Source organism: Penicillium nucicola, assembly GCF_028828085.1.
Source record: "Penicillium nucicola strain IBT 29836 chromosome Unknown utg000001l, whole genome shotgun sequence".
NCBI classification, from domain to species: domain Eukaryota; kingdom Fungi; phylum Ascomycota; class Eurotiomycetes; order Eurotiales; family Aspergillaceae; genus Penicillium; species Penicillium nucicola.
In genome coordinates this window covers 1,446,863-1,470,643 of record NW_026643125.1, presented here as the reverse complement: position 1 = coordinate 1,470,643, position 23,781 = coordinate 1,446,863, and the positions used below count along the sequence as shown (strand labels likewise).

General features: G+C 46.7%; 4 protein-coding genes across 4 annotated transcripts; 3 read left to right on the top strand and 1 right to left on the bottom strand.

The window, feature by feature from the left end:
- Positions 1 to 1,718: 1,718 nt before the first annotated feature.
- Positions 1,719 to 4,231, top strand: N7511_000564 (DUF3435 domain-containing protein; the record flags this gene model as incomplete). The annotated part of the gene is made up of 4 exons (XM_057122989.1): positions 1,719 to 2,077; positions 2,128 to 2,389; positions 2,440 to 2,762; positions 2,815 to 4,231. The coding sequence occupies 4 exons, from the start codon at positions 1,719 to 1,721 to the stop codon at positions 4,229 to 4,231; spliced, it is 2,361 nt and encodes a 786-aa protein (XP_056988722.1).
- Positions 4,232 to 5,012: 781 nt separating this feature from the next.
- N7511_000563 (ankyrin repeat domain-containing protein) lies at positions 5,013 to 7,972 on the top strand (the record flags this gene model as incomplete). Its single annotated transcript, XM_057122988.1, has 2 exons — positions 5,013 to 6,718; positions 6,796 to 7,972. 2 exons carry the CDS (start codon positions 5,013 to 5,015, stop codon positions 7,970 to 7,972), a joined length of 2,883 nt encoding a protein of 960 aa, XP_056988721.1.
- Positions 7,973 to 9,922: 1,950 nt separating this feature from the next.
- Positions 9,923 to 11,791, bottom strand: N7511_000562 (uncharacterized protein; the record flags this gene model as incomplete). Its single annotated transcript, XM_057122987.1, has 3 exons — positions 9,923 to 11,239; positions 11,300 to 11,616; positions 11,674 to 11,791. The coding sequence occupies 3 exons, from the start codon at positions 11,789 to 11,791 to the stop codon at positions 9,923 to 9,925; spliced, it is 1,752 nt and encodes a 583-aa protein (XP_056988720.1).
- A 7,770-nt stretch (positions 11,792 to 19,561) lies between these two features.
- N7511_000561 (uncharacterized protein) lies at positions 19,562 to 20,107 on the top strand (the record flags this gene model as incomplete). The annotated part of the gene is made up of 1 exon (XM_057122986.1): positions 19,562 to 20,107. The coding sequence occupies one exon, from the start codon at positions 19,562 to 19,564 to the stop codon at positions 20,105 to 20,107; it is 546 nt and encodes a 181-aa protein (XP_056988719.1).
- Between the last annotated feature and the right edge of the window lie 3,674 nt (positions 20,108 to 23,781).

Genomic DNA, 23,781 nt, shown 5'->3' with positions numbered 1-23,781 from the left:
GTAGAATAAATATATTAGTTTTACGCGGGGAGCTATAAAGAACTATCTTAGTTCTACTCTCTAAAGTTTTATCTATAAGAGCGGAGCCTATATACTAGTAGAAATCTAGGAAGCGCTCCGAGAATCTTATCTTCCTACTGTTACGCACTTGCTTCCGGGTCGTCGCTATGTTAGAAGATTCCCTAGGTTATGCTTGCCTGCTATGCTGACTTCCAACCTCAACGATCTGTCTCTCAACCGTACCGCTGCCTAGCAGGTCTTATACGGGCTAAGTCCTTTCGAGGGTATCGAGGAGCGATGCTAAGTAGAGTACCGAGTTAGTTTATACCGAAATATAAGCCTTCCTGTGGTATTGCTAAGTTATAATCAAATTATACGAGTTATAAAGGTTTCTAAACAGTAGATATAAGTAACAATAGATAATTGAACACGAAGAACTAAACTAGATATATAAGGTCCTATATATATCCTTAGTTCTTCCCTAGTAGAATGGTAGATAGTAGACTGGTAGATACGCCTCGGTAGGATCTACCCGTATACCATTATACCTATCTACTACCTATATGATCACGTGGTTAGGCTGACGTAATTCCAATATTCTTATGGGGGAGAATATATGTTTGTGCTAAGGGGGCCGTAAGTGGCTTTACCGGCACCTAGCGTCGTGGTGTAATCTTCCTGACTGTTCGTCACGTGACCCTGATGGGTCGGTTTATCGACTGGTCCATGACCGCCCATCAACAAGTTGCGGCCCTATACTGATTGGTGCCTGGTATGTCCGTAACATTAAGGCTTTAGTAAGAATTAGCTAAGGTATATTATATTCTAGAGGTAAAGGCCCTCGCTTAGACGTACTAGAAGCTTGAGTTATTTTTTATAAAGAGGTAGACTTAGTCTCCTCTATATATAAAGAAAATTGTGTATAAATATCGAGGCCGTGCTAGGTACTTTATAACTCTTTATTTATTCGCTAAACGTCGATAGAGTCTAATACTATATCAGCTTGTCTTAAAGAGGATAACGACTTTATTCTATCCTTAATAGATTATAAATATAGCCCTAGATCGTATTTAGTATTCTTAATCAATTCCTTATATTCGTATATAACACTCTGCGTCGTTCTAGTGAGATAGCTATAAGAAATTAGAAATATTACCCCTAAACAAAATCCATTTGTGCTGGCACGGCCGAAACTGGCCCCTTTTGACGCTGAAAATGGCCCCCTCGGCACCACCAATATTCGCACGCACCCGCCCGGTCGCAACCACGCACCATCCCCCCTGGCCCTGGTAACGGACGGTATAATAATGCCCGGACGCCGGTCCACTGCGGCGCTTGGATTCGTACCATCATTTCCCCTGCCCCCTCGTTGCCCTCGTTGCCTGGGTGTACTTTGTCTTTTTCCATGACCTTCCACCCAGTCACTCCCAAATCGCTACCCTTTCTTTCGCGGCGCCAGAAATGGCGACCTTTTGTCCGGCAGTCATTGGTTACGCTGGCCTACTGGTCGTCAGCCATAAAAGAACCCATTACCCTCGTCCTGCTCTCCCTCGTTCGCCTTATTTTTTTCCCTCCCGGGTTCCCTCGTTCTTCCCCACGCTTCCGCTTCACGCTGTTCTTTGTGCGCTCAAAGCGATTTCCCTTGCAATTTGAACGATAATCTTCCGTACCTCCTGTGTACCCAGCTGTGTTGTTCCTCTCGACAAGCCGAAAAAGGCATGTCCTCGAAATACGCTGACGCCGAATTGTCGGAACAGGCTTCTGAGGGTGATAGTGACTCATCTTGTGTGTCTTTTCGACCGGACTGCAGCGATAGCGATGAATCAGACGCCGATCAAGCACCAGAGTCGACAACCCAGACTTCACCTAAGCCTTCACGGTCTTCTGAACAATGCGATGGAGTCTCCGGCAGCTCCAAACCCTCCGTGTGCGGCCCGGCCCGCTCTGGGGGCTTGCCAAATTTTAGTGACGATCCAGATGATGACACTGATGAGGACATTGCAAACATTCCTCTCGACTATGGGCGTTCTGAGAAAACTAAGGTTCGCGGGGTTCGAATTGAGCAACGCTGGCACAAGTAGGCGAATCTTGTGAAACTTGCGTGTGGATGTGCGCTGACATGATCAGGTACTGTCGAGTGAAGGTCAAAACCCCTAATGCGCTTTCGAAATGGAACGATCCGACGGAGGCTCTTCGACAGGTCACTCCCAATGATGTACATCGGTTTCTCAACTACTGCCTGAAACTCAAGTATGGCGAAGGTGGTAGACATTTGAAGGGAACAACGAAAGCCAGCGCCCTTAAAGCTGATTGGAAGACTTTCCGAGGCTATTTTCGAAGAGTAACCCGTACCAGGATCAGTCCTGAAGATAGTGAAGAGATAAATGCGGTAAGTTGCTCATCCTTCTTTTCGCGACATCTGGACCTGATAAATACCAGGGGATTCGGAAACTGATCGACAAGTTCAACCTTAACCAACAAGAGCGAGGCAAAGAACCGGTCTATGTACAGGACTTGACCGAATTGAATGAGACCATTCTTCGAACCCAGGAAAGGCGGTTTCATTTTGGATACGAGCGTATTCAAATGTGTCTCTTCAGCATGCTTGGCATTTACACCGTGAATCGACTGAGTGCCCTGCTTTCGTTACAATTGAAGCATCTACAGTTCTCTATACAGAAAGATCCTCAGGGTGGCCCTCCTGTGCTTCTGGTGGAGATCAGGTCAGAGCACACGAAGCAGTTCCTCGGGTCTGAAGCAATGTACGTATGCTTCGTTCCCCACTCCAGAAGGCTCGGCGATTGATTTTCCTAGCAATACTTTTCCATTCCCTGAAATCATTGACGACCCATCTCTTGTCTTCAGCCCACATGTATTTATATTTGGTATACTCTTCTGGCTGCAAGCTTTTGAGTCTCCGGGTCTTTCATCTATGGAGAGACTCCGAAGTCTTTTTGTTCAAGGCGGTCGCCAACAGATGCCGCTCCCATTGAAACCTGAGGTCGAGGATCATTATCTTTTTTGCAAGACGGAAGTCGTCAACGGCCATCCGGTTCTTCGATGGGATCAACACATTGTTGATGTTACCATGTCCGCTCGACTCAGGAATCTTGGAGAGATTCACGGTTGGCTTCACTCGATGTTTGCGCATCGTATGCGCTATGGAGGCGGAAAGATGTTGAATAATAGTGACGCGGTCAGTGAAGCCCAGCAGAATCTGATCATGAAGCACGCAGATTCTCGCACCTTTTTAAATCATTATCTTCCTCGACATGTTGACACGGACATGCAAAATGTGATGAACGGTCGCAAATCCAACAAATCTCTCATGCGCGCAGTCACCCGCATGAGCAGGTGGATCGATACGAGGCGGCCTCGGCACCTGACAGCCGAGCAACGGGCGTCGATCTGTGAACATCCAGAGTATATCGAAGCGGTTCGCCAATTGGATGAGCAAGCTGAATTTTGCATCCATGACCCGAGTGAGGAGATGCGATCGCGACGTGACAAACTCGCACGCGAAAAGCTTAACACGTTTGGCCGGCTGGAGAGGGCATTGAGACAGAAGATTCGAAATGAGTTTGACCGCAGACAGGCGAACATAGACATTGAGCGGCAGCTTTCCGGAGCGGCTATCGACGACAAGGAAGCGAAGGACGCACTGCGAAAAGACAGTATGTTGCCAGAGCAGATCAATCTTCTTGAAAAGCTTTTCACCTGGCCAACTTCCAATTCATTGGAGGCGGAATGGAAGAGACGAAATGCAGCTGTCGTCGCAATCTCGCAATACTGTTGTCACCTTGAAGGTGGACCGCTACGTGGCCGACGCAAGCGGCCGGCTCCAAGCGAGGGGTCTGATGAAGAGCAGGCAGCAACAGAAGTGCGAAAAACGACGACAACCTCCGTCCCTCCTGAAATGTCGCAAGATGACTTCCTTCTGGAGAAGGCGGGGAAGTATATCCGGAAGGCCAAGAAACCTCGGCGATGTTTTCAATGCTATGGCGATGCCCTGCTTCCTGTTCATCGTCGAACGCAGAAATATAGTGAGTACAAGTCGACTTTGCGACACTTCCGAGAAAAGCACTTGAAGGATCGGAAATGTCATATGTGTAGCGAGGATATCCTACACGAAATGCATCTTCGTAGGCACGCCGAGGATGTTCACCGTCTTGCCACTAATCGCAACTACTACTCGAACGAAGCTACAGGGTCGGACATAGATACTGATTAGTTGGAAGCTGTGCGGCTTGGAATGATTGAAATTACAGCATTGCTTCAACTGGTTGCCTTTAATAAAAAATGAAAAGATTTCGTGATGCTCTTGAACTTGTTTTTCTGTATCGGCGACATCAAGATGGTACTAACAAACATCGGCCAGGTCGGTCAAAGTGATTACGAGCTCAGTGATTTGTGGACTCGAAGATGATTCTTTTAGTTCTTTGTGTCTGTATATTCGGGTGCAATTCAGATCGTGTCAATAGATCACTTTTGGGCATTATTTCGGAAGCACATCTGGCTCAGCAACTTAGCGCGACCGCCACACTGATCCTATCAGCTGAACGGCGGTAGACCATCATCGGATCGTGTGGCTCACCTGAGACGTTTGGTTTTTGGCATCTGCACACAGCCACCATTCGAGACGTACGTACGATCGAGAGGCTGAGCAATTGGTCTGCGAAAGGCATTGCACCAAAGTTTTCACGCAAAGAAGAGCAGATGTATAACCAGTAATATTGAGAATTTAATATCCCAACAAATGAAGGATTGGTAAAAATCGATACCTAGGCTGGAGAGTGGCTGGAAGTCACCCTTGTTAGGTGTTTGCTATTTGCTACTATTGGGTATAGGGCCGATGAAACCCCGCTCTCTTGTGGCCTTCTCACGAACCTCGAATCAGCAAAGAAATTCGACCTCATCACATCTCCCGCTTAAGAAGCAGATCACGACACAGGGATTCTAGGGGCCTTTGAAAAATATCGCGAAGCCTGCTACAGCAGCAATTGGTACAGACCATGAATTCAAATAACGATGAGCTTCTGGAGGTTTTTCGAAGAACGAGAGAGCTCAATCTTTGTCCGAACCGCATATGGGCTGTTGCAGGGGAGAATTTACCTAAATTGGTGCCGGATTTTAATTTGCTCCCAGGCGCTGGAGACAGATTTGACGAGCATGGGAACCACAACAAGCATAACGAGTGTACACCCGATTTTTGTGAATACTCTCAGCGTGATTTCACAGCGGTCAAACAGCGGCACGAATGTAAGGATGCCAAGTGTTTGAAACTGCAAGGCCAATTTTCGAGAATTATGCTGGAGAGAGCTGCGCACAATGGGCAGTCTACGGCGTGGAATCTGGCCGGAGATAACATACTCGAACCCCTTCAGCCATATATGGCCATTTCTCACGTCTGGTCGGACGGAACCGGAACTGGAGCCTGGAAAGGCGGAGAAGTTAACGAGTGCCTGTATGAATTTTTTAAAAAGATTGCAAAAGAGTTCCAATGCGTCGGAATATGGTGGGATACTCTTTGTATTCCCCGTGAAAAGGCTGCCCGCTCAAAAGCTATCCGAAAGATCCAAAATAATTACGAGGACGCTCGAATTACCTTGGTGCACGATTGTTTCCTCAGAAACTGGGAGTGGGACCCCGAAACCGCATGTTTTGCCATACTGATGTCGCCTTGGTTCAGTCGAGGCTGGACTGCCCTGGAATTGACTAAGTCGCGAAGAGTCAAGGTTATCTTTAAAGGGGTTTACGGACCTATCATTAAAGATCTTGACGAAGAGATTCTTGCAAAGAATGATGAGCTCAATAGCCCCCGCAAAGAAGCCTCTCGGATCATTCGGAACCTACGGAAGGACTTCACGACACTCAATGACCTCTTGACTGTATTGAGCTCGCGCCATACGTCTTGGCCTAAGGACATAGCCACCATCTCCGCACTTTTAGTAGATGTTATTCCACAGGAGTTGCAGCAGGACACATATAAGAGCATTCTGAAAAAGATTGGCCGGCTTTCGCACGGACATCTCTTCCACAACGCTGTGACAATGTCTCAAGGGTTTGGCTGGTGTCCGGCCAAGCTATTTGATATGCCTCTGGACTCGTCTAACGCCTCTTTAATCATTTCTAGAGATGGAGATATCGAAGGGAAGTGGCGGGTCATCCCTGTGGACGCTGAACTCGAAAATAAGTGCTGCTGGGATAGCACGCATTCGCTGATAAGACGGGAGCTCCAATATGCCCTTAGAAGCCCTAAGAAGTGTCAGCTCTTGGCTGAGTGCGGCATAGGGTCGGTAGGAAGGGCTTTGCTTGTGAGGGAAATGCAAGAGATCTTCCTATTTCAATACGTTGGTACGGTATACTTCCGTCAGAAGCTAAGGGAAGAAGAGGGCAACTGGATCGAAAGAAGTATAACAATATCAAGTTACCGGGGCAATGACAAAAAAATTGTCTCTGACCGCAATTGGAAAACAGGCGACAGGGAAGAAATTGCCCACTCAAACAAAGAGAATCCGGCAGACGGTGCTTCCGAAGCCGAGAGATTTCGCTGTGCCATATGGAGAGGGGATTACCAGACATTTCACGAGTTGATCGAAAAGACCAGTCTAGACGCCCCGGACCAACTTGGACGGCGCCCGCTACATCTTGCCGCGGAACGAACGCAAAAACCGATGGTGGAAGATTTATTGCGCTGGAAGGTTGACTTAAACGTACGGTGTGATCATGGTCAGACTGCATTGCATCGTGCTGCTTGGGGGGCTCCACTGCTATCGTGAAACTCTTACAAAATAGAGTCGATGGAATGGCGAAGGACAAGGATGGGAATACTGCACTGCATATAGCAGCGCAGCTGGGATTGTCGTCCGTTACGAAACTCCTCATCAAGAAAAGTGTCATTGATGTAAAGGGCTACAACAATCTCACCCCTCTACATCTCGCGGCCATAAGCGGGCACATCACCGTGGTGGAGTTGCTCCAAGGTGCCAACGTTGAAGCAAAAGATAACAAAATTGGTTGGACGCCACTACATTGTGCGGCTGATTACGGAGATCAAAATATTGTCAAACTCTTGATCGAGCGCGGCGCAAAAGTCAACATAAAAGACGATCGGGTAGGTTGGACACCCTTACACTTCGCGGCGATGAATGGGCACAAAGCGGTCGTTAGTCTTCTGCTCGAGAAAGGCGCTGATATCACAGCCAAAGACAAATACGACTGGACGCCGCAACAATTCGCGGAAATAAATGACCACACGGAGGTACTTGAGCTTCTGCACGGTACAGGATCTGGCAATGTCTTCGCAAATGAAGTTCGTTGGACCTCCCTGCACTGCAAGGCGATAAACAACCAGCGGGGTTTAATCAAGCAATTAATAGACGATGATTTTGAGATCTTGTTGAACGACAAAGATAAGAGTTGGAAACCATTGCAGTTTGCGGCAGAGAATGAGCTCGAAACTACGGTTCGACGGTTGCTTGATGCAGGCGCTAATATTGAGGCAAAGTGTGGCCAGACACCGCTGCACTGGGCCGCCGAGCATGGTTCTAAGGCGCTCACGCGGCTGCTGCTGGAGCGGGGCATCAACAAAGAGGCCAAGACCCAGGATGGCAGAGCGCCCCTGCATTACGCTGCTGAGGGTGGACATGAGGTAGTTGCCCAGCTCCTCCTCCAAGTTGGCGCCGATAAAGAGGCCAAATCCCAGGATGGCTGTACGCCGCTGCATGGGGCCGCAATAGGTGGTCACGGGGCGGTCGCCCGGCTCCTCCTCGGGGTAGATGCCGATAAGGAGGCTAAAGCTCGGGGTGGCTGTACGCCGCTACATAACGCTGCCGAGCGTGGACACGAGGCAGTCACGCGGCTCTTACTCGAGAATGGCGCCGATAAGGAAGCCAAAGATTCAGATAGCCGGACGCCACTGCACTATGCCGCCGCGAAAGGGCACAAGGCAGTCGCGTGTCTGCTCAAATAAATCATCGAGATTTTTCTAGAGGTTTTTCAGGGGAACCAGAACTTGCTGTAGGGCCAGACGACGGCGTATTCTACCCTTATTTCTATGTTATTTAGTACCAAAAGTCCTGTAGCTCACCATGATCTGAACCTTGATGGCTGGCCGCAGGGATGCTTCAGCACTGAGAGTCGATAATGGTCCATTGACCAAGATCATTCAACTCCCGCGCAGCTCCCAGGAATTAAAATGGCAGCACAGCACGAAGCCGCCCAAACAGCAACATCTGCCACCAGTAGAAGGTATTCTACCCGTCCCAGAAGGCACTCAAACCGCGGAATCGAATGGAAACCCTTTTTTAAATGAAAGTCAACCGACGGCTGACTAGTGGGTTGTGGCAAAAACGCGGACAGCTTTGAAGACTGACAGTGACTATAATAGAGATGAGATTGGCGTTTGAGAATCACTAGTGACGGCACTCTGTATAAAACTCTGTTTGCTCGTATTCTTCCCATAGTTTGCACTCCTCTCTATACTGAGGGGAGTAGATTGTGTGCTATTTATTCTAAGTGTAGAAAGATACAAGCAGGCTGGTATACAGGTATATATGTATGTACGTGATCCCAGCCCCCATTTTTATCTCAGTAACTGTGATATTCAACAAGGCCCCAATTGAAATTACCACTCTGGGTGAGGATCAATAAATTAGGCGGTTACCCGCAGTCCGGGTAGGGTGGAGAGTCTAGAGTGTCACCCGTGGGTGAGTGCCGTGAGATTCTCACGGCACATCGGAAATCTGAAGGAACAATGACTTGACACCTTGGGTTCGCCAGACAATGCGTTGCCGCTGAGCAGGAAGTTCGCAATTGACTCTGACGCAGCAATATTTGGAGATACATTAAGACAACCGAGATTCTTCCGGTACGGAGGGCCATACATCTATACCGTCTAGGATTGCAAGTGCCATTCCTCCAGTAGTGTGAACCTGGACATGAGAATGTAGAAAAAATGCCCCTGGGATATTCGCTTGATATTGTACAGCCAGCCAAGTTGGCATGGAGCTGTGGGTCCGTGGTTGGGGCGCTGTGGCCACAAGGCCTTTGATCCTGGGTCCCGTGATCTAGTAAAGATGACTCCAGGCCAAGTACTGACGGCCGTGGACGCAGATCCACATTGGACGTACGTCTACAGCTTTCAATCTAGGTGGGCTTTCCAGCTGTAAGTTGGCGGCTACACTGGCTTAATAACCACAAGGGCCCTTAGTCTTCTAACAAAGGTCTATATGGGTCACAAGTATTTTAATCTAGAACTCAAGTGGACCGCTGGCGCTTTCTTGGCCGATCATGACCACTGTCTCTTCAATCATAACCATGTCGTCGCCAAATTTAAGATAGATACTTGTCTTGTTCCTTGGGCAGCTTCTCTAACCTGTCTTTGTCGTCTCTTCGTGCGCGCATATTAGTCTCCTCGTCAGTCTAAGCGGAAGACCCCCGTGGTGATAATGCGGGGCTCTCTATCAGAGTGTCCTGCTGCACAGCATCTGTTATGACATGAACATGCGGCGAAGCGTCCGGTGGTACAGACTCTGCCGGGCCTGGTTCTTCTAGAGCTACCTGTTGGTGGCCCTAAGTCAGGCCAACTTGACTAGCCACAAAAGGCAACAAGAAACACATTTAATACAGCGTAACCGAGATATAACAAAGCACTAGCTCGAGTGCATGGAGAAATCAGCCTATGGCGATCCCGGCGCTCCCAGTTGCCCAACTCTGCAGGATTACACTCGCAGTAGCACCTGGAAGTAAACATGTGTATCCTGAAAAGAAAAATTGATATGGGGAAGGCACTGTGAAATTGTTTTTACCCATGCACTTTGTTACGGACCGGATTCATGAAGTTCTTGGGTAGCCCTGCAATAGAACGTAAATAGGATTGATTCATTGAGAGAGGGAGGGAGCCCCAACAGTAAATCAGTATTTAGTAACAGGTTTCGAGAAAGCCTCTTTTTGCGTTATCAGGCGATAAGTGCAAATCGTATTGCTCTTGCTGAGCAGCTGTGCGCACGACGGGAAGAAATGGCATGATATGCTTAGTGGCTTTGACGGAGATACGCCATGTAACACGCGGCTCTGTCGCAGAATCATCATGAAATATAGACCAACGAAGGCACACATTTGCGTCACCACCAGGTTCAGATACCTGCATTTGATTCAGGGTCCCAGTCACCTGAGAATAGTCCAGCCATAGGTTCTCGGCGGGACCGGAGATACCGTGGGTGACGCTTAAATCTTTTGAGAAACGGATTTTGCCGGCGAATATACCTAGGAAGTCTCCCTCGTAGATGGGAACAATCGAAGAGACGAGCAGAGACCCATCATCTTTGGGCAGAAGAGTGATGAATGCGGACTTGTCTTTTTCATCATCATAGAAAAATTCATCATTGTGTGGTATGCCTAGAATATCAGTTGAGATAGACTTCAAGCCGTATTGCCTGAAGCTTTCTTCCTCGGCGTTAAAGGCCCACTCGTTTGAAGCATTATCCCACGAGAGCTCTGGCACTCTCAGCCGCTCTAGCACGTGAGGATCGCGGAGATAGCTAAGACGCTTCAAGTCGCCTGTCTTCAATTGAGTCATTCGCATTTCCAGTTGTTCGATATGAGACCGATACTCATTTTCCCATCTCAGAACTTTATCCACAAGTGGAGTTTCCGATGCTTTGGAATAACCTTTGCAGAAACTGTCGAATTCTTTCGTACGATAGAACAGGATTTTGTCAACACCAGCCTCGCGCATGTGAAATATGTTCTTCCAGAAAATGCGGCATTGTCGCTGATTTTCCGCACCTAAGCCGTAGCCGATATCTTCCATGAATTTCTTCGTGGCAGCTTTTTCTGCCATGGTGAATCCATCAACTGGGCCCTTGGCGGCTGGCAGCGTTGCCGAGTCGATCAGCGCAGCGCACCTTAGAATGATTGGCCAGAAAACAGATTCATTGTACCTTGTCTGTACTGCCCTGCCAGTTTTTAACGCGTTGTCTCTTCGAATGGCTTGAATGGCTTGTTCATAATTGTATTGAGAGAACTGTTTGACATGGTCCCGCATTCTCTCGAATTTAGTTGTTGCCAGGACCATGCAGTCGCGTTGTCCATATTGTGCGATATCAGAGGTAGATTTGACACACTGTATCAATATTGTCGTCATGACCTTCATCTCGTAGGCAGAGTCGAGATATAGTGGCAAAGAGTTGTCACGGGGGTTCGGCACACATAAAGATTCGGGTTCGTCGACTTCGGACTAAACATGAATCATGTATCCATTAGACTTTCTTCAATCTGGAGGAACAAAATGACATACCGTTGTTTGTATTTCTGGCGGAATTGATTCCTCGGGAGTCTTATTTTTGGCAGTCCCATTTCCATCAGCAACTGACGCTCCAGGCGGTTGGTCTATCAACTCCGGCTTGTTGCTTCTTTTTCTCTTCTTTCTCTTCTTCTTCTCTGTACTGGCCATGTCGCTATAGGTTGTAGGTCCATCCTTCCCTGTCTGTTTCATAAGTCGATAGGACCCACGAATGTCATGTGGCGGAGTCGGAGGTGTTTCTGTGGTCGCTTCCTTAGGCTCGAAGGTAGGCTGGGGTAGACATCTAGCAGTCACGAGTCGAGCTTTGCGAACTAAGCAAGTGTCAATGATCCGTGGTTTCAGATGTTGGCCGGGGGAAGCTAACTTACCATGGTCGGCAGCGTGGGCGATAACCATCTTAAGATGTTCCTCGCTGTCCTCAATTCCGCAGATGGTGAAGAGCTCTCGTATCTTCTGCGCTGTCAGGCTCAAGATAGTTTCGTCCATGGCGGGCGATGATGATGAGAAAATTTGAGACCGATTCTTTCGTCCATGAAGACAGAATCGCTTCTGCAGCATTCGGGGCAACGGTTGCCCTTTGGTTGTTGGGGGCAGCAGCAGAGAGGGGAGCAGCCAATCAAATCAGCTACAATTGAGTCACGAAAATAGCATCAACCAGGTTAAGGCAAGACTTGACCGATATAGGCCCCCTCTTTTTGTAGTGTTGTATCGACCATCATACACCAAAGAAAAAATTGATCAAACCACGAATCTAAATGGTATTGGCCGCAATTCCACCTTGAAAGCCCCGAATCCATCATATTCTGGATAGGTGTCAACAGCCCATCTGAAATATCGTTTGCCCTGACGGATAACACAGGGCTTCGGGAGAGCATTTGCCCCTGAACGTCCGATTGATACCCTCCATACAATAAAGATGGTCGTTTCGGGTCTGTTCAGAAAGGGTGAGCATCCATGAAAATGAGTAACCCAGTCGAATGAATTCGTCAATATCTTGGAGTCAACGGATTAAAACCGATGCAGTAATAGTTGAGGATAAAACATGATATTTTCCATATCAAAGTGGTGAAAAGTAAGAAATGATGGCCGGTGAGAAGGACGCCGCCTTTTGGACAAGAGTGCGGTGGTCAAGTACTGCCACCAGCCCAATAAAACGTGATTACCCTCCTTGACCCGCACACTCTCCCCTGATACCTAGACACCCGCGCAAAATTAACTGCATGAAACTGTTTATGCCATGTCTCTGCGCGGTCGCACTTACGGCCTGAGAAGATGGATGGTCAAATCGGGCCAGGGTTCATTGCCACAAGGTTACCAAGGATATTAGACCCAATATTTGGCATCGGGTGGCACCGACCCGGGGGCGGTAGACACATAGCAAGAGACCTAGCAGATTCCAACGACCGCGGTCTCAAGACCTGCCAGGCCATTAGACTGCCCACCAAAGTCCCCTTCAAGTTTGAGACCCGCACAGTCTTATGTCTCAGATCTAAAAATTCCAAATTACTTAGGACATGCTTAGAGATTGACTACTATTCAGTATTTCATCATTAGGATCAATTATATCTCGAAAGGGCCCAGCCTGTATAGGCCAGCTTGCAACAGTACGGTATGAATGACAAACCAAGAACTGAATCTACAGTATCTAAGAGGCAAAATCAATTTTTTGAGGTTGCGGAAGTCGTGGTATATCTTGGGATAGAGATTGTCCCCTGATCTTTTGATTTGTGAGATTATCAAGATAGACGAAAATCGTAGTGTTTCTCATGACGCCAATAGTCCGACGGGGGCTTTGTTCATGGGAAGAGCACTAAATTGCGGAAGGATCGTGATATTTCTTACGATAGCAATGGTCGTATGTCCTTGCGGTTCGCGAGAGGGTCAGAGCTCGCAGAAACCGTGGTTTTTCCCATGATATAGATAATCGGATGATCATTTGGTTCGTAAGATACTAGAGCGTACGCAAACTGTGGTATTCCCTAGGATATACCTTGTCCAAGGATGTGTAGGCTCTCCCGAAGGTCCTAGATTATCAGGAAAATCCGTGGTTGCTCCTATGATGGCGATAATCGGAGGATCCCTGGCTTCGGGAGACAATCATGGTTCTCGGAAATCGTGGTTTGTCCTGTGATGAAGAGAATCGGATGATTTTTTGTTTCATGAGACATTACAGTCAAGGGCGCGTCAACCGACTAATGACTCCTGGCAGCTGTAGGTCCTGACTATTCTCCATACATGTCCATGATACTTGTGCTTGAGGCTGCGTCGATCAAAGATATTGCAAGCTTCTTGACCGGCGGTGTGGGTTTTAATGTGTTATTGTGGGGTTGTGTAATGCTACTCCAAGGTGGAGAAAGGAGTAAAAAGGACCAATCGCACGCTATTTTGTACCCCCGAGAAACAACGGTCTTTGTCTATTTGTACTAGGCTAGATTTTCGTGGCTAAGTCATAGCTGTGTGCTATCTCAAACAACTCTAAAGAGACAGATCAACATCAAGCGTCGCCACAATTTTATTTTCAAGAGGCTCAACGAAAGGTTGCAACGGGACTCATAGCTCCAGGACCTGTATGAGGGTGAAAATACTGCTCAATGAAACATGTCAGATAAGTCAAACATTAGAAACGACCAATTTATTTGTTTTTTGATTCAAGTGAAATGGGCGGTTTGCATGTGTGATGATAGAACTGGGTGGCACCCAGTGTAAGCCTTTGTGGGTTAAACAATTGGCCCATCAAAAGACGTAGGATAGTTTATAAAACATTGCCATGCAGCACCAATTTCTTAAAACTCGAACCTATCAAATATCACATACAGTTACGTGTACAGTACTCTACTTGCAGGGCGATTTTACTTTTGCCACATTCCCCAGGCGAAAACAGACACAGACTAAGGAGGAATATTTCTCCGCTCACCGATTCTATCATCAGGAGTAACCTGGCCGCTGAGCAATTCATTCAAAATTCTTGAGTCAGGTCAACTACAGGATGGATCGAAATCAGTTTTACCACCTACATAGAGAGATTCTTTCTCGAACACTCTTTCGAAACATGCTAATTCATTTCGGATTTGGCGCGACGTCAGGTATTGAATGGTGGTGAAAGATACAATCACGTTCTTGCCAAGAATACTGACATCTCGCAGCTCATCCAAAATTGTTCCTAATAATCGTAATAAAAGATCTCACCCCACACATAGTCATGACCTGGATACGATATTACAACTATGCAGTTGCAATTCCAGCTTTGTCATTCAGAGCAATAATTGGATTAGCATGGATAGTCATGTGCTAGAGCAATGTGTTAGAATGTCCAATACTTTGGGTTACAAAGTACAGAGCTTACGTCGGTCAAACTCGATTGAGAATCAAAATAATTCCGACAGGCGACACACATATGATGCTTTTTTATATCGTGCTGAACAAGTCCATCGGGCCTGTCAAATTGAATGTCGCAGGAGATACAGATGTTGTGCTCAGCTCCCAAATGTTCGTCAAGCTCAACCAGCTTCTCGAACTCCAATGGTGGAACACAAACATGACAAAAATGGTAAAAATGAGAATTTTGGATATGCTGTAGCTTGGCGGGAAAGGACTCGAAGTTGACTCCGCAGCAAGTGCAATAATATTGTTGCAGACTCATTACTGTATTCAAGTTTTTTTTAGCGTTGTCTTTCAAGTCTTGTGCGTATCACGTACCAGATATTATAGCTGTAGACGACGGAGATAATCTTTGTTGCTCAAACCTAGGAAAACAGGGATTCACTGTCTCTGTGATAAGAGACTAGGCGCTCTCAAATGTGGCGGTGTGCAAAAGCAAGGAATTTCCCGGGGTACGGTTAAATAAGCCACGAATACAATCTCACGTAGGGCAAAGAGATGTTTGAAATAATTTGTGCGGGGCTCTCTCGATCGCCCAATAACCTCGTAAGCCCCGCCACAACAATCACTGTTTAGCACGTGATGGGCGCTGAAAATTACAGAGGCTTTACGAGTCTGATATATAACCTATGTTTAGCCGTTACGGCTGTATCAGATTACCGCCAAGAGAGTGGTTCAGGGGAAGACTAATTGCAATAGGTAGTGGCGTGTTTCGCGAAAGAGGGTTCGAGAAAGAAACTCTGTGTAAGTGGTGAAGCTGATTTCGATCCAATTCAATCATTTCCTGCTGTGCTAACAAGTTCACACCATATATGCCATTGACCTGACATGTTTGAGGATGGTATCGCAATTTACAAGGGCCCATGTACTCCAAGGTGGAGAAAGGAGTACCGGATATCCAATTATACCGACCCGCAATAGGTCCCTACTGTCCGGTGTGTCCTTACTGTCCGGTGTGTCCTTACTCTCCAGTGAGTCCCTACTCTCCAGTGAGTCCCTACTCTCCAGTGCGTCCCTACTCTCCAGTGCGTCCCTACTCTCCAGTGCGTCCCTACTCTCCAGTGCGTCCCTACTCTCCAGTGCGTCCCTACTCTCCAGTGCGTCCCTACTCTCCAGTGCGTCCCTACTCTCCAGTGCGTCCCTACTCTCCAGTGCGTCCCTACTCTCCAGTGCGTCCCTACTCTCCAGTATGTCCATACTCTCCTGTGTATACGATGACATAGGCAGCTACCGCTACGGATCATTCTTTGTTACCGTTACTGGGAATTTCAGAATGACTCGGTAGAGATTTATTAGTCAGCGCAATGCGGTCGGAAAAGTGCCCTGAATAGACTAGTGCGCTTTATGTGAGCTCTGAAACGAGTCGACATAGTGCAGTACTGTACAGTAACCCAAGCTCCTAGGGTGGTAACTTCTCGTTCCCATGAGCTATACAATTCGCTCCCGAGAGCTGTAAATCCTCTGGGAACTATTATTCCTACTCCTGGAAGTAAGTACTAGCGTGCCTGGGAACCATGCCATAGATCCTGGGGTTGAAGATGATCCTAGGAAGTGAGAATATCGCGGTATAGAATGTGAAATTTGGACCGAGTATTCAACAAGAGCAATAAAGATGAAATGAGGACAATAAGTGTGGGTAACAGAAAGAAGAGGTGTTTAATTGGGCAACATACAGTAGAGCGGACATAGTGGTGCAAAGACACCGTTGGAAGGATGAACATGATGGTCAACGGGTAAGCAAACTTTCAACCAGTGAACAATCGGTTGTCTCATAAATCTGAGGCCAAAGCAATGAACGTGTAAACAGATCCAATCATTTTCTTGTCAGACAGTGAAAGAAGTAGGGTGTTTATTGAATGTGATTGGCCAGGCTACAGACTCCACCCCAAGTCACGCGCATTCCCTAATACCTAGGCCCACCCCCAAGTCCCAGTCTATTGCAAGAATTTATTTCAACCTTCTAGCTATATGTTGTTAGTGAAGTCCGTGACCTGCCCAACTTGAAGCCACATTTCTCAGGCCTGAAATTTTGTCTGTTACGTAGTGGACCAATCATTTTTTCCGTACTGACTAATAGACGCATTATAAGTTATTGAATCTCACAACATATTGTTCATCTCCCCAATTTTCACGAGAGCTGGTCATCGATGATACGGGTTTATTTTAATATATAAAAACCGCATTGTCACGACGGTAAACTACACAGGTGATAAATCGGCCACATATGCCACCTCGATTCTTAGGATCATCGGAACGATAAGTAGCCGTTACTTACTTCAGACCCTACTGCGCGTAGTGAATCCTTGCTCATGAAGGATTAGTCCACTCTGGAACCACAGCTCATTGGGCTTTACGCTCAGTAACTTGAACTATCAAGAAAAGGGGGAAAGAAGAACAATCAATGGTTGCTTCATGTCGCTGACCGAATAGGCCAAACAAATCATTAAATGTCAAGGTTCTAGTTTGTGGAAGTACCGCCTTCGTCCAAAGTTTCATGTACTGTATATTATTCCAGTGTGTCTTTATCAACAAATTTCAGATCCTGATCAGTCACTATTTTTGGGGCTGGATAGTAGGAGTTCTAGATAGGTTAGTCGGCTTTTCGTGAGAGACATACTTAGAAGCATACCAATTGCGAGCTGAGAAAAGCCCAAAATCCCGAAGAATCCGCTGATAAGATGAAGACTTCGCCGGTTTCTCGAAGGCGTATGCCCACACAGACATCAGCATCGCACATCTTGCTATATTCGGCCGCTTTTCTCATAAGGCTTGATTTTCGACGGCCTTGTTTTTGGCGCTTGGACTTTCTGACAGTATTAGATCGAATGGGCGGGGAAGCCATGTGAAGAGACTCGTCCCTGTGAGAAAAGACTAAATGAAACCGGGACACTAAATAATTGCAGGTACAGGATTGACCAAGTGACACTTAGGAATTCTGAAGGCTACAGACACTTATTTGTACGGAAAAATGAATTCTCTCAGGTTCATGGGGTTTCTCGTTGAAAAGGAGTGCTGCGCTCCAGAAACCGTGGTCTTTAGAGTTTGTGGTCAACTAGGACGTGAAACAGTCCCCCGGCAGGTGAGGAGTTCACGGCAGGCAACAAATCTTGCGTTCAAACCCACGACCAAAGGTGGTCGAGGAATTCGTGCTCAAGAAACTGCGGTCTTGAGAGTTCATGACTTGCAAAAATCCGAAATGGTCATTCCAGCAGGTGATCAACGTAAAGTGCGCCAGGCGATTCATTATTACGTCTATTTCGACGCCTGATGCCGAGGGACGCATCAAGTCGAGGCCTGTTTACTATATAACAGAGAATTATGATCTTGAGGGTCAACAATAATTAAATAGTAAATGGCTGCTTGGGGAAGTTCGGTCATTTGTACAGCGTGATGGATGATAACATGTAACGGCATTTGGCAGTTGACTCAACGACCCTTTCCACACCAAATATCAACAGTATGAACGGATTATTACAGTATCGACTATACAATGATTAAAGGAAGTATGAGGGTCAACGGGCGAGAAATTGGTAGTCGGTGATTATACGGTTGTCTATGGTCGAAGACAATAAATGAACGGATTTAATTCTCGCTAGACACAGAGAAAGAAGTAGTGTGTTCATTGAATATTACTGGCCAGACAACAGTCTCCACTCCAAATGACGCGCATTTCCTTATACCCAGCCACCCCCCCCCTTCAGTGTGGTGCAAGAATTTATTTCCCCTGCTACCCAAGTGTTCGTGAGGCATCCACTCTTATGCCCATATTCTCAAGGCCTCACCTTCCTGTCCTGATTAGCATGTTGCTATTCATGTTGAGGGAATGAGAATACATTATGTCCCTCTCCGATCAGTGTCTTTGCACCATTTTTTGCGCATTTACCTGACCCTTTCCAGCTGTTACTCCCGGCATTTTTATTTGCATTTTCAATTTTGATGGCCCATGCTAGATCCACTTTCAATCTCGCGAGTGAGACCTCACGTTCCTAGGATCATCTTCAACCCCAGGATCTATGGCGTGGTTCCCAGGCACGCTATTACTTGCTTCCAGGAGTAGGAATAATAGTTCCCAGAGGACATACAGCTTCCGGGAGCGAACTGTATAGCTCCGGGGAACGAGAGGTCACCACCCTAGGAGCTTTAGTTACTGTACTATTTCCATGAATAAATTTGCACAAGGACGTAAGAAACAGTAACCTCCTCACGTTCAGAAGAACCGAGATACGCTATGCGGGTCCATGTTCTCCGCTTATCATGTATGCTACATATTGAACCCTGACAAAGAGGCGGAGAGCTCCCAGGTTTGCCTGCTCCTGGGAGCTCCATATGATGCCACTGAGGGCTAGTTTGATTGGCTTGTCAGATGTGCTGTTGGTTCCCACCTCCTCAGCAGTGTGCATCCTGGCCATATCTCCGCAACCCGCGGCAGCCTCAGTGATGCGACCATATTCAAGATGACACGTCATAGCTTGTGCATTGTGTATCTGCTTGCCATATACAGCGCGATTGATGACCGCAAAACACGTTGCAAAATACCCTGCTTGCATGCATGAACCGCATCACTGTTCCTTCCCCTCACCTGAGGCTCAGCTTGTTTGCCTTGAAATTGATGCTGCAGAGCCGACGTCCTCACGAGATGGCCACGAATATATAAACCTCATTCTGTAGAATAGATCTCAGGCTAAACGGGTTTTCAGCTTTTATATCCCCTCAAATAATCTATCAAAGCAACCCCTTGCTATGCCTCCCATTGATACTTCATCTTCGGATTCAAACAGCCATGCTACCCTACCTGTGGCCAATTCTGGTAGCCTCGAAGGATTTATCAAATATATGGGTATACTGGCGTCAAGCTCTGAGTCTCAATTTGCATCCAACATGCTCGATGAGATCACTCAACAGCGTGACAAGATTCAAGCTCAGGATCAAGAATTGAAAAGCCTCCGAAGGGAAATTCTTGATATCAAGGAGACAAAAAGAACCACGATTGAAGATATGTTTGCCGCCAACGAGAATGAAAAAGCAAAGCAGAGAGACTCCGCGACGCAGATCAAATCTCTTCGTGCTATTGTTAACGAGAAGGAAAGTATGGTTGCCGAATACTCTGAGAATGCAGGAGCCATGCAGCAGAAAATAGCAAAGTTAGAATCGATTGTCTCGCAGGAGGTTGCTAAAGTCTCACAATCCGCCAAAGACATCAGTACACTTCAAGCGAATTTGAAAGAGAAAGACAAGACGGTAGATCAAATGAAGACAGCGGGATCGAAATTGAAATCGATGTTATCGTCGGAGCAGAAGAAGAACGGAGATCTAGAAGCTGCTAATGCCTCAGTGAACACAGAGCTGCAGACAGCGAAGGCTTCTCTCCAAAGGTTGAAAGAAATACCTGTTCAATCTTCGGAAATTGATGAAACTTTCGTGTAAGTCGTGCAAAAGAGTTGCAAGTATCTGTGCATTGAATGTTCTTGCGTCAACAGGTCAACGAAATTCGCGAGCCTTTGGACCTCTGCTATAAGCGAGTTATCGCCATTGCTAGAGCAAGATGTTCCAGAAGTTATTTTAAAGGTTCGATCTCAAGCATCTTTCTTCACGTTCATTACTAATACGACCAAAAGGAGAGATCCTTCTGGGAGAATCTTAAGAAGTCAGACAACATACTCTTACCACCAAGTTTTCCTCTGATTCCTTCAAATTCCTTGGCTGCCAAAGCGGTACGGTTTGCGTTGATCCTGGCTGTTTTGTTCAGAGAGATCGACCAACGCATATACAAACCGAGCTATTTTATTTCAGGGAGTAGTAGTCTTCGCGAGGCTCTCGATCATCTTACAGAGAGTAATAGCGAGAAGGAAGCGTTTTGCCGTCGCGTAATTCTCTCCATTAATCCACACGCTGAACAAGTGACTCTCAAAGCCGAGATTCGAGCTGTGGTCCAGAGAATGTCATCATATGCGGGTGGCCTATTTCCTGAAGCGCAGCAAGATTTGTTTGGTGCAAAAGTCAAGACAATAGTTCATAACGCGGCCGAACTTTGGCTTCCAATTCAGCGATCGCAAAAGAAGTTCGAGATAGACTTCGAGCCTTTTGATCCGGAGGACAATGAATGGGATCGCTTTCCTTCTGCTGGTCAGATTACAACACAGGTGGAACAAGACTCTCATGGTCTTTACACTCTTAATGTCTTTCCGTGTATCTCTTTGGTGGAAGACGGCGACCACGATCCATTGACGAAGATTGTTCAACTCCGCAGTTCCCAGGAATTATACTTGGCAGCGCAGCATGAAGCCACCCAATTGGGAGCCTCTATCATCACCAGAAGGCAATCAACCCGCCCCAGGAGGCAATCGGCTGCTGGTTCAAATGGAAAGTCTTTTTTAGGTGGAAATTCAACCAAGAGCTGACTGGTAGGTTTTGGAAAAGGGCTTGGAAGCATTAACTGCTCTGAAGACCGAAAGATAGTATAATGAAAATGACGGTGGAATTTGAGAATCATCCGCAATGTTACTCCTTTGGTTATACTGTACTCTTCCCACAGTTTGCATTCCCTAGTATATAATGATATCAATAGTAGTCTTCAGCAGTGTATTCGCGAAAAGTCGCAATTATCTTGGCAGATATTCGGCTGCAAAAGAAACACGTGGGCATTAAAGCACCAACGGGCTGAGACACACTGGTGACAAGTCGAGGCATGTGTTATAGCGATACTCTACCGATATAACCGTGGCTTGCAGATGGTGGTTCTCAGACAGAAAGCTACGCTGTCCCAGTGAGGGTTGATTTCATTGACTTATCAGCTTGCTGTGGGAGCGGGTCTCTGCAGTGGCTTCCCTTCCATTGGGTGACAACATAACAGTGCTGCGGAAGCTAAACCGTGACTGAAAGCAGAGCTTGAGCCTAGCCGATCGCTATAAAGAGGAAAAATCATATTGGAGGAAATCTGTGGTCTCCCTGCTATCCTATTATTGAATTGAACAACATCGCTGCCTGGGAGCCTGAGGGCCTCATAGTATTTATTGACTTATTTTATTGGTTCGTTCTTACTCCTTTCTCCACTTTGGAGTAACCAGGCTACCCACACTCGGAGGTGACTTGAGGCCGCCGATAGTTCTGGAACTTGAGCCTTGGAGTTTTGGGGGGCTATTATAGCCCCCATACCTGAGTTCTGGATCTTTTAGGGTCAATTCAGTCCCGGAACTTGAGCCACAGAGCTCGATCACCCAGAATTAGTTATCAATTAATGTAATTCTATTTGGCTTTAGTTACTGTACTATTTCTATGAATGAAATTGTACAACCATGAGCTAGAAATCCAAGCATTTATCCGAAATTACTTGATGCACAGTCCTTGGTGACTGTGGTCGGATGATTGGCGTCTCTGAAGGTCATGGCTCACAGGGCCTACGTTTAGTGTCATGGAATTGTAGCTGAAATTCTGCAGCCTTAGGCACCAGCCTGAGAGCATGTGATCTGGGGCCATGGGTCAAGGGGGCTTTCAGTCTGCCAATTGGCGTCCGTAGCTGCCTGAGGTCTCCAGAATTTTACTCCATATATGTTTAAAATTTTGACTTCTCCTACAGCTCCTCCTACAGCTCAGGGTTTATCGTTCCCGGGAATCGAAGACTGCGTTCCTCTCGGAATATCTAGGGAAAGGGTCTCGTCGACGGATTTTGCGTGAAAATACAGCTGGATGTACATTACATGACATCGATCGATATATTGCTACATGCTTAAAATATGTAGGTCTGTTGTAGCGACCGCGCCAAGTTCTTACAGTATACAATAATACTGTATGTATGCTCCAAGAGAATGGGAGGTCTATAATAATGATTACAGGAAGGGAGCGGAACGGAGAAGAGATTCACATGACGAATATGCTCCTGATTGGTTCCTGGTCTTCGGTCTGTTCTCACAGAGCTAATTTCGTCTCAAGAGGATTCTCTCAAGAGCCATTTCATCTTAGAAGAAAGCTTCTGGTTCCTGCGTCCCAAGCGTCATCCCTTTTTGAGACGCTCGATCTGGAATGACCTTATTGTCAATATCTTCTTGGCACCTTATCTACGAGAGGCTCTACATAGGCCAACGATAGACACAGATGATCTTTTCCATTCCGTCCAAACTCTTGGAAGGTTTCGTTTGGGTCTACATCGCTCCTGTCTGTCAACCACTCTTGTTTTGGGCCACATATGTCCATATCAGATTTGAAAGGGTATTCATAACCGCCGCCTACGATGATGTGTAATTCTATTCTTGATGATTTCTTCACGATAGTCGATCTCTGACTGCTCAGCGGCCAAGTTGACGATAATAGGATCCGTGGCCGGGGAAATCTTGCTTTTGCCTGAGGAACATGAATTCGTCATGTGCCGTCCCCAGGAACACAAAATGACACAGGATCAAAGGTAAGAGAGGCCAGGAACGGTCTGGCTCGCTCTCAGGGATGATGGGTACGGTTATTGGAGGACATTTAGCTCCCAGAAGCCGACAGCATAGATCTTAAAAGCGATTATTGATCCAGAAAGTGTACTGTATGCCACATCATGCATTGTGCATCATGCAGGTGATCTGATCAGAAGCACGTAAAGGGTGCGTGAATCCCTGTAGTCTACATTGGTGCCTGTTGAAGGAGGCTACCTCAGGCTTGATACGAGGCAAAGAGAGGTGCGACAATCTTGTCGGAGCGGGGAAAAGAATTCTCGCTGGTAGTTTGGGGGGTCGCAAGGTATTAGATGATGCACGGACATCAGAACAAGTGGAGACAAATAAGCCAATAAAATATAATAAACAACAACACCCTCCCTTTTCTGCGAAGGTGGTGATCAACTAAACAACTAAATTTCTTAGAACAAGTAAATCACTTTCACTACCGTCAACAACCTGACTCCCTACCAATCAATGGATTTCGAGTTCATCGTGTGCAATGGTCAACCCACGTCCAGCATCAACCAACCCATCCAAATTCATCAATCACATTTCTTGAAGGCCTCCGTTTCCTCACTCTGATATGACGAGAACGTTGATTCGGCCTCTCAAATCTTCAACACCGCCGCAGTTAGTTGCCATTCCCTTTCTTGTTCTGGTCTAAACTCGGCCAGCTTCCTGATT